This window comes from Euleptes europaea, chromosome 19 (genome assembly GCF_029931775.1).
Source record: "Euleptes europaea isolate rEulEur1 chromosome 19, rEulEur1.hap1, whole genome shotgun sequence".
Taxonomy (NCBI): Eukaryota; Metazoa; Chordata; class Lepidosauria; order Squamata; family Sphaerodactylidae; genus Euleptes; species Euleptes europaea.
The window spans coordinates 7,110,828-7,121,809 of NC_079330.1; the positions used below are offsets into that span (position 1 = coordinate 7,110,828).

At 49.8% G+C, this 10,982-nt stretch overlaps 1 protein-coding gene across 1 annotated transcript in view; it reads left to right on the forward strand.

Annotated features, from left to right (window-relative positions):
• MIB2 (MIB E3 ubiquitin protein ligase 2) overlaps positions 1 to 3,130 on the forward strand; it is a 41,154-nt gene extending 38,024 nt beyond the window's left edge. The window contains exons 16-18 of the mRNA XM_056865201.1: positions 557 to 741; positions 2,262 to 2,327; positions 2,870 to 3,130. Of these exons, the coding sequence (XP_056721179.1) occupies positions 557 to 741; positions 2,262 to 2,327; positions 2,870 to 3,111 (493 nt within the window). The 3' untranslated portion in view covers positions 3,112 to 3,130. The remainder of the gene's footprint in view (positions 1 to 556; positions 742 to 2,261; positions 2,328 to 2,869) is intronic.
• Positions 3,131 to 10,982: the final 7,852 nt, after the last annotated feature.

Genomic DNA, 10,982 nt, shown 5'->3' on the forward strand with positions numbered 1-10,982 from the left:
ACCCATCCATGTGTTCTCTAAAAACAAGGAAACCAGGTTTTTTGAAGGCAAAGAAATGCGGATCACTGGATGTTCCAGGCTAGCCCAATCTGGTTAGATCTCCAAAGCTAAGCAGGGCATATAAAAGCCAACTCTTCTTCTTTCTGCCTCCCGTTGCTGAGAACCATTGACCTGGCGTGCGCAGTGTATGGGTGGCCGTTGAGAGGTGACTCACCCTCTCCAGTGTGCTGTAGTGGTTAAGAGCGGTGGTTTGGAGTTGTGGAGTCTGATCTGGGGAACCGGGTTTGATTCCCCACTCCTCCAACATGAGCGGCGGAGGCTAATCTGGTGAACCAGGTTGGTTTCCCCACTCCTACACACGAAGCCAGCCCGGTGACCTTGGGCTAGTCACAGCTCTCTTAGAGCTCTCTCAGCCCCGCCTACCTCACAGGGTGTCTGTTGTGGGGAAGGGAGGGCGATTGTAAGCTGGTTTGAGTCTCCCTTCAGTGGTAGAGAAAGTCGGCCTATAAAAACCAACTCCTCCTCCTCCTCTTCTTCCTTTTCCGGTTGCCTTCAGGGATCGGCGAGATTCCTCAGAGGGCTCCACAGTGACGTGCAGCCTGCGGCGGGTCCACACGACCCCCAACACCATGACCAACCTCAGCGTGGCGAAGGTGGCCGCCCCCTCGGAGTGCCTGGTCTGCTCGGAGCTGGCCCTGCTGGTCCACTTCTTCCCCTGCCAGCACAGCATCGTGTGCGAAGGTATCGCAGGCCTCCCTTCAGCGCCTGGGAACCGTGGCGGCCCAGTCTCAATTCAGTGGAGGAGAAACTCCCTGATGGTTCGAGTGGTTCCTCGGTGGGACGGGCTTCCTCGGGAGGTGGTGGGCTCTCCTCATTGGGAGGTTCTGAAGCTAAGGCCAGATGGCCATCTGTCAGCAATGCGGATTCGATGACCTTGGGCAGATCATGAGAGGGAAGGGCACCTTGGCCATCTTCTGGGCATGGAGTAGCGGGTCACTGGGGGTGTGGGGGGGGAGGTAGTTGTGAATTTCCTGCCTTGTGCAGGGGGTTGGACAAGATGGCCCTGGTGGTCCCTTCCAGCTCTATGATTCTACTAGAGGAAACCACACAGGACTTAACTCCCACCCTTCTTGAACTCCCTTCTCTGCGGAAAGGTTGAAGGAGCTGGGTATGTTTAGCCTGAAGAGGAGGAGAGGGGATATGATAACCATGTTCAAGTACTTGAAGGGCTGTCATATAGAGGAGTGTGCTGAGTTGTTTTCTGTGGCCCCAGAAGGTTGGACCAGAACCAACGGGTTGAAATTCAATCAAAAGAGTTTCCGTCTAGACATTAGGAAGAATTTTCTAACTATCAGAGTGGTTCCTCAGTGGAACAGGCTTCCTCAGGAGGTGGTAAGCTCTCCTTCCCTGGAGGTTTTTAAGAAGAGGCTAGATGGCCATCTGTCAGCAATGCTGATTCTATGACCTTAGGCAGATGATGAGAGGGAGGGCATCTTGGCCATCTTCTGGGCATGGAGTGGGGGTCACTGGAGGTGTAGAGGGGAGGTAGCTGTGAATTTCCTGCATTGTGCAGGGGGTTTGACAAGATAACCCTGATGGTCCCTTCCAACTCTATGATTCTAAGAGTTGGCAGGCCAGATAAAGGTACTGTCTCTGGAGACTCATTTGGCCCATAGGTAGTTCTCCACCTGTCTCTAGCCTGGAACAGCGGAACAGGCTTCCACGGGAGGTGGTGGGCTCTCCTTCTTGGGAAGTTTTGAAGTAGAGGCCAGACAGCAGGGCCGATTCTACGAATGTAGGCAGATCAGGAGAGGGAGGGCAGGAAGGGTTGCATCAGTGTTTGTCTCTCATGGCCCTTTCTGACATGCTCAGAGTAAAGCCAATTGCAACTTTGGGGTCAGGAAGCAATTTTCCTCCAGGCCAGATTGGCCAGGGATCCTGCCATCTTCTGGGCATGGAGCAGGGGTCGCTGGGGGTGTGTGGGGGAGGAAGGAGTTGTGAATTTCCTGCGTTGTGCAGGGGGTTGGTCTAGATGACCCTGGTGGTCCCTTCCAACTCTATGATTCTTCATGCTCCTTCAGCAAAGTCTGTGGAGCCACTGCTTGCCGTCCACCCTATCCGTCTGGGCGCCGGTGTGAATCGGGGGATAGTTCTTCCTCCTTCCGCTCCGTTGCGCGAAGGAAGAAGGAGACGCTGAACCTGCAGGCTAGTTAACGTGACCCCAGCATTCCATGTGTGTTTCCTTCCCCCACCTTCCTTAGAGTGCTCCAGGAGAATGAAGAGATGCATCAAATGCCAAGTGACGATAACCAAGAAGTTGAAGCAAGGTAGGGACCTCTGGACGCCGCCCCCTTTTTTTCAATCTGAAAAGCATAGAGTAGGAAGCATCGGCCAAAGTTTAAGGAAGGGAAAACATCGGTTGGGGTCGATGCCTGCTCTTCTCCATAGCAAAAAAAAAAAAAAACCCACAAACCACCCAGGACATGATGTGCAGGCCCCAGATTTCATTTTTTAGAAATTTACAAGTTCAGAATTTACTAAAAACCAACAAATTGCATGGTGTAATGGTTTAGAGCGGGGGGTTGGAGGACTCTGATCTGGAGAACTAGGTTTGATTCCCCACTTCTCCACGTGAGCGGTGGAGGCTAATCTGGTGAACTACACACGAAGCCACCTGGGTGACCTTGGGCTAGTCACAGCTCTCTTAGAGCTCTCTCAGCCCACCTACCTCACAGGGTGTTTTTTGTGGGGAGGGGGAGGGAAGGTGATTGTAAGCCGATTTGAGTCTGCCTTAAGTGGTAGAGAAAGTTGGCATATAAAAACCAACTCTTCTTCATCATCCCCCTTTTCCTTCTGTCCCTCTCGACAGACAGTACAGAAGTGGAGGGCAGCCCCTGCTCGGAACCCACCGGCCAGCAAAAACTCATGGAGGACCTCCAGAACCGTTACCGGCAGATGGAGGAGCGCATCACCTGCCCCATCTGCATCGACAACCAAATCAAACTGATCTTCCAGTGCGGGCACGGCTCGTGCCCGGAGTGCAGCGCCGCCCTGATGGTGTGCCCGATCTGCCGGACGACGATCCGCGAACGGATCCCGATCTTCGTTTGAGGGCGGCTCCTCGGCTTCCGGGCCCCTCACCTCCACCGCCGCCCCGCCGCCCTTCGGAAGACTTTGGATTTAATTTTAATTTTTTTCTCGAGGACCACAACCGGCCTAACGTGTTTATAACGAACTGCGTCGGAAGCGGAGGGGTGTGTGTGTGTTGTCTTGGCCGAGCGAGAAGAGGCGGTGCGCTCTACGCAGATGCCCTTTCCCCCCACTTTTTTGACAAGCAGAACAGCCCAAGAGGCAGACTCGATAAGACTGGAGCTGCCTGCAGAATGTCCTTTAAGGGCCCAAACTTGCGCTTTCGGTCTGGGGGTCCCCAATCTTTTGGCAGCGTTGATTTCTTTCCACAGCCTTACCCAGCTTCAGGAGGAGAGAGACCACGCTGCGTCCGGAGACGGCAGGCGCCTTTCCGTTCCGCGGGAAAGCAATACTCTTGCACTTTAAAAGGCGGAGCGTTACTGGACTCCGCCTTCCTTGCAGAGGGGAGGGGCCAAGGAGTGACATTCCTGCCCAAACAAACTAATTTTTTTTTTGGGAGGTTATGGAAGCCCTCCAGTTGCTCTGACGTGATAAAGATGGACAGAGGTGGCGCGTTTGTGTGCGTGGGTGGGGTGCGTGGTTGTGCCTTCGAAGGGGAAGTAGCGAATGTTTCTCAGCGCAAATATAACACGGCAACAGAAATATTCTTCTTATCGGGCGGTGGTGTTTTTCTTTCCCCCATCCCTCGCAGTCTGGGATATCTGAGAGTTATCTCGGGCATCCCTCGATCAAAGGCTGGTGTCGGTATTTCAGTTGAGGTGTATGCAAAGTTTTTAAGAAGCGAAATCGGGGGGGATCTTGCTTTTGGCGACAGCCCCCACAAAATACCTCCTGCTCAAATGCATATATGTAGCTTAGGGTTGCCAACTCCGGGTTGGGAAATATCTGGAGATTTTGGGGGTGGAGCCTGAGGAGGGCGGGGTTTGGAGAGGGGAGGGACCTAGATGCCCTAAAGTCCAATGGCCAAAACGGCCATCATCTCCAGGGGAACTGATCTCTGTCGCCTGGAGATCAGTTGTAATAGCAGATCTCCGGCCACCACCTGGAGGTTGGCAACCCTAATGCAGCTCCATCACATCGTGGTTAAGGAAGCTGAACGGGTGGTGTTGGGCGTTGGCATTGTTGGGCATACACCAAGGCCCCTCCTCGGCATGGGGCCCACTAGGAACCCCTGAAACACCCCTGCAATGGCTGCTTTCTTGCCCTGCCCTCTTTGAGGAAAACGAGCCATTTCCACAATGGTCTTAGAATCATAGAACCATAAAGTTGGAAGTGTCCGTAGAGGCCATCTAGTCCAACCCCCTGCTTAATGCAGGATCGGCCTACAGCATCCTTGACAAGTGCTTGTCCAGCCTCTGCTTAAAGACTGCCAGTGAGGGGGAGCTCACCACCTCCCTAGGTAGCCGATTCCACTCTCGAACAACCCTTACTGTAAAAAAAACTTTTCCTAATATCCATCCGGTACCTTTCCACCCACAATTTAAACCCATTCTTGCGAGTCCTCTCCTCTGCTGCCAACAGGAACCGCCTCCTGCCCTCCTCTAAGGGACGGCCCTTCAGAGACTTCAAGAGAGCAAGCATGTCTCCCCTCAACCTCCTCTTCTCCAGACTGAACATCCCCAGCTCCCTCAGCCTTTCCTCGCAGGGTTTGGTCTCCAGGCCCCGGATCATCCTCGTCGCTCTCCTCTGCGCCCGCTCAATTCTGTCCACATCCTTTTTGAAGTGAGGGACGCCGACCACTCGGGGGTCACATAACTAGTTAGCATGCCCGAGTCTCGTTCGTTATCGGAATTAACCGGACAAATCGCTCCGCCAGCTAAGAACGGCCATGCGCCCCCGCCCACTCTTCTTGCAGGAGTGCTTTCCTTGGCTGTATTCTTTGGTTTGAATCGTATCTCTCGCGTTCGTCCGACGCTCACGTTCCTCGGAGGAAAAGCAACGCTCTCCTCTCTCGACTCCCCTTTCCCCCCAGTCTTCAGAACAAACGCTCCTGGCCCCCCATTATTGCACCCAGCCCAAAAAGCGAGGTGTGCGGTCGGCAGAACGAGCAAGAAACTTCAGGAACCCTTGAGAAAATAGCCTCTGTCGCTCTACCCCGCTGTGAGGGGCAGGTGAAGACAGGGTTAGCATGCTGTGATAGAAGAAGGCCGAGAGGATCTCCTTCTTCCTGCTGTGCTTTGTAGAAGAGAAAAACCAGCGGTCCGGTAAAGCACTTCCTGCCCTGGTAAGATAATTACAAATCCCCAAGAACTAGCTGTTTGTCTTGGAGGATGCTGCCTCTTGGTCTTTGGAAGTTTGGCTAGGTTGGGCAAACCCCAAGTGCCCTATGAGGAGCGGTTAAAACGCTTAGGGCTGTTTAGCTTGAAAAGAAGGCGGCTGAGGGGAGACAAGATAGAGGTCTATGAAATTATGCATGGTTTGGAGAGAGTGGGCAGGGAGAAGCTTTCCTCCCTCTCCCATAATACTAGAACACGGGGTCATCGGCTGAAGCTGGAGGGGGAGAGATTCAAAACGGATCAAAGGAAGTATTTATTCACACAACACATAGTTCAGTTGTGGAACTCCCTGCCCCAAAATCTGGTGATGGCTTCCAACTTGGAAGGCTTGAAGAAGGGAGTGGACATGTTCATGGAGGAAAGGGGTATTCATGGCTACTAGTTAAAATGGATACTAGTCATGATGCATGCCTATTCTCTCCAGGATCAGAGGAGCATGCCTGTTATCTTAGGTGCTGTGGAACACAGGCAGGAGGATGCTGCTGCAGTTGTCTTGCTTGTGGGCTTCCTGGAGGCACCTGGTTGGCCACTGTGTGAGCAGACTGCTGGACTTGATGGGCCTTGGTCTGATCCAGCAGGGCTTTTCTTATCTTCTTATGTTCTTAAAACCTATCCCCAAATAAGTATTTGCAGCGTTTGGTTTGTGCGAGAGCTTGCAGAGCGTGCTGCTATTGTCGCACGAGATACCAGCGCTTGGACGAAGGTCCTTCTCGCTCTGTTAACTCCCTTTCTGAGCTTGGAGCTGTGGGGGTCTCTTGCCGAGAAGCCGACCCCACGCCAATACTCTCTGTCATAAGGCTCAAGAAAGTCAGGCAGAGTCGTCCTTCAGGGCAGGAACCCGGCACAACTGCAGGATAGGCGCTTCTTCCTTTTAAAGCCACAATGCAGCAAGTTTCTAGTCCCTGTGTTGTTCCAGATCAGTGGTTCCCAAATGTTTCGGGGCCAGTGCCCCCTTGGTTCCACAAACTCAACCCTAGTGCCCCCTACCCTATAAAAAGCATTATTCAAAATAGGGGCTGGCATGACGCACTAAAGAAGATAGTCACAATAAAATTTCAAAACGGGAACAATTGATTGCACATCTATTCAAAATCAAATTGCAACTTTTAAGTTGAAATGGATTCAACAAAACTGATGAACTTGATCCAGTGGTACCGGCTCTTCAAAGTCTGGGAAAAAATAGTGATAAGTTTCCACCAAATTTGCCAGCATGGTGCCACAGCTTGATCTGTTGTAAATTAGTGAACAACACAGTTGAAGAGACCCCACTTCTAGCACCCCCCTGCTGCCCCCTTGCCTCTTAGCGCCCCCCTAGGTAATCCCACCGCCTCCCAGGGGGTGGTACTGCCCACTTGGGGAACCACTGTTCTAGATTGATACCTGAGCTTTAGCAGAGTGCAAATTAAACCTTTCAAAAGCTATAGACTTTACACAAGCCAGCATGGTGTAGTAGTGGATAAGAGCTGTGGACTCTAATCTGGAGAACTGGGTTTGATTCCCCACTCCTCCGCATGAGCGGCGGACTCTAGTCTGATGAACCAGGTTGGTTTTCCCCCCTCCTACACATGAAGCGTGCTTGGTGACCTTGGGCCAGTCACAGTTCTCTCCGAACTCTTTCAGCCTCACCTACCTCACAAGGTATCTGTTGCAGGGAGGGGAAAGGAAGGAGATTGTAAGCCGGTTTGATTCTCCTTAAAGGTAGAGTAAATCGTCATATAAAAACCAACTCTTCTTCTTCACCACACCCCTGGGCTGCTGTCTCAGTTAAAATCCCCCCCTCTTTGCCCCTTGGAGGGAAACTTTTAAGATACCTGTGGGTTTTCCCCTGTGGGGCAAATAGCATCTTGGGGAGGGCATAAATTGGGGGAAAGGCACAGGGAGGGTTATGCCAGCTGATTCAGCCTTCCACCCCGTGGCTGCTTTAAAGGAATTTAAAAAGCCACCCAAAATCAAATTACAAATTTCCCGTCTTGTCTTGTTTTGACCCTCAAACTGGGTGGAAAAGTTTACCCACAACCCCACAGCTGCTTGAAGCCGACATAGGGGGGAAATAACGGGCACCGTGGTGGTGGTGGGGGGAATGACATAAGAGGAGAGTTTAAATCCGTTTTCCCCCCGGAGTTCTGGCTTCAATCAATATCTGGCTCCCGACCTGATACTGCCAATTTTCAGGGCCAGTTGACACATCGGGTGTTCTGACCATGGAGTGCCAGCGTCATGGGCAATTTTGGCCCCGGGATGGCAGCGGTCATTTCATCCCCAGGTGTAATTTGTTTCCAGCGTGGCTCCCCGCAGGGGAAGCCGCAGAGAGGCGCTCCGAAGTGCAAACCTTTTGAATGCTACCTTTGAAATCATTGTTATTGCCTAGAGACGTGTTTTGTCTTTCCCTCTCCCCTTTCTTTCTTGAAAATGGATCTGATACTTACGCCAACTTGTAAAGAGCTGGAGCCGGCTTGCAAAACCTTTGCGTTGTAACAAGCAGAGGCCAACAGAACTGGAGGCCCTCCTGAAGGAGTCGGGAGTGAACAGACATGTCCAATTCTCTGTGTGCATGTTAGCTCAGGCCTGGTGCCCATGTAAACCACCAGGCGGCAAATTGGTGCCCTAATTAACATCATGGAACGCTTGTTTGCAGGACTAATTTCTTGTCCGGCTGGAAGATGCAAAAAGAAGCTTGTCAGGCGCTGCCTTGGGGGCATAGCCTTTCAATATAAAAATATTTAGCGCTGCACACGTGGGCGCCTTATACTGAATCAGACCATTGGTCCATCAAGGTAAGTATTGTTAAAATCTGGAACTCCCTGCCCCGGGATGTGGTGATGGCCGCCAACTTGGAAAGTTTTAAGAGGGGAGTGGACATGTTCATGGAGGAGAGGGCTATCCATGGCTACTAGTCGAATGCTAGTCATGATACATACCTATTCTCACCAGGATCAGAGGAGCATGCCTATTATATTAGGTGTTGTGGAACACAGGCAGGATGTTCATTGAGCACATGAAGCTGCCTTCTACTGAATCAGACCCTTGGTCCATCAAAGTCAGTATAGTCTACTAAGACTGGCAGTGGTTCTCCAGGGTCTCAGGCAGAGGTCTTTCACATCACCTACTTGCCTAGTCCCTTTAACTGGAGATGCCAGGGATTAAACTTGGGACCCTCTGCATGCCAAGCAGATGCTCTACTGCAGAGCCGCAGTTGTCTTGCTTGTGGGCTTCTTAGAGGAACTTGGTCGACCACTGTGGGAACGAACTGCTGGACTTGATGGGCCTTGGTCTGATCCAGCATGTTCTTATGTTCTTTTCTTATGTTCTTATAACTACTCAGAAAGGCAGCAGGTCTCCAGGGTCTCGGGCAGAGGTCTTTCACATCACCTACTGCCTGGTCCTTTTAACTGGAGATGCTGGGAATTGAACCTGGGACTTTCTGCATGCAAAGCAGAGGCTCTTCCTTCTGAGCCACAGCCCTTAACCATCAGCACAACCCCTATCATCAGTTCAAAGCACTTTCAGCAAATTCTCTTGTAATGAGCAGAACATTCCTGTAAGTTAGAGCAGTATTATTATCCCCATAGTACAGATGGGAACATTGAGGCTGAGAGAGGCAGGCATAATGCATTGGTGGCGGACATGAGTTTTCCCCCCAAATATTTTTTATTAAAGTAAGTAAAGTACTTACAAAATATCATGTCTTTCAAAGGAAACATATATTTAGAGCCATCCATAATGCTTCAAATATCAGATTAATGTTCTACTGCTTTTTATCATTACCGCCTATATACTGTTAGTTTTTATTTTACCAGTGTTTTAACTCATTTTAAAATTAAACTACTGCTTGCAGACATCTGCTTTCTACTGCCCCTTCTCCTCTATAGACTTCTAATATTGGTATTCTAATTATCTAATACCCTATAACCTTAGTGTGATTATGCATAGTGAGTATATACCTTATTATTCCGTCTATAAGACGCCCCCATGCATAAGACAACCCCAATTTTTTTGATCCCAAAAGTAAGAAAAAATAGGGGTCGTCTTCCATGTATAAGACAACCCCCAATTTGGGGGCAAAATTTTAAAGGAAAAAACGTAGTCTTATACATGGAAAAATACGGTAGTTTCCATTTTCTCTGAAACTCCTCTTTAGGTCTTCTGTTCACTAGATGCGTCAACTTTGCCATTACAGCAAACCCTGCCATTTGCTCTGCGGACATGAGATTTGAAGCAGATTTGGTAACCCTTAGCCCATTCGTTTTACCAGCTCCCATTTGTTTTATACTGGCATAAGTGTCTTGAAACCCCCCCCCCCCATGGAATTTCTCCAGCCTGTCTGTAATTAAGAGAAGCAGGCTAAATTATGCACAATCATGCAAAATGTGAAACTCGGTTTGCATAATTTATTCCAGTCCTGGACCCAGATTATTTGGCACAGAACGGCGGCTCTCTTGGTTGAGCTGACGTTCGCACCAGTGGACGGCTGCATGAAACGGGGCCCCTGTGACAGAGAGAAGTCTGGAGGGCGTCTTTCAATCTCGAATTCCTCCCTCTGTTTTTGCCTCCTATGCCCTACTTAGCAGCTTTTGTTCTTCAGCTGTTTGTGTGTGTGTGTTTATGACGTATGAGGGTTTTTTTTTATTTGCTGCTATTAGAGAGCAAAGATTTAGTTATGGATGTGCGTGTGATAATTCGAGCACATCTTGTCCTGCGGGGAGAGAAAAAAAATCCTAGGAATTTTGTTGATGGAAGACAGTTGCGGTGTATTTAGATTTCGCCTCTTTCTTGGTTATCTGGGTTGTCTGGCTGTATTTCTTACAGAAGTATGACTCATCTGTCCCTATTTACTCAGAGTCATTCCCAAATTTTTGGGCCTTGACCCCGGTAATTCACTGTCCTGCTTTTTGCCTTTTGGGGGTATCTTCTTTCCAGGGCCGGATTTAGGTTTGATGAGGCCCTAAACTATTGAAGGTAATGGGGCCCTTTATATGTCCAGCTGTCCTTTGTCAACAACAAATTGTCGCTGTTTTTTGTGTTGAATATAGGGTAATTTATGGACCTAATAGGTATCTAAAGCCATTTGCACATAACAAAATATATATTTTATCAAAATAATTGTTGAATTGAAATACAATTAAGAAGAAGTAAATTAATAGTGAAATAAGTATTATTTCCTTTAAATTTTTTGGGCCCCCCCAAGAGAGTGGGGCCCTAAGCTATAGCTTGTTTAGCTTATACTTAAATCCGGCACTGACTATTTCTTGAGCTTAGGGCAGCTCAAGGTAATAGCCCTCATGGCCTAGGGTTGCCAGTTCCAGATTAAGAAACATCTGGAGTGTTGGGGGTGGACCCTGAGGAGGGTGGAGTTTGGGGAGGGGAGGGACTTCAGCAGGGTATAATGCCATAGAGTCCAACTTCCAAAGAGTCCATTTTCTCCAGGTGAACTGATCTCTGTTGCCTGGATATAGGATTGCCAACTGCCAGGTAGTAGCAGGAGATCTGCTAATTCAACTGATCTCCAGCTGATAGAGATCAGTTCACCTGGAGAAAAAGGCTGATTTGGCATTAGGA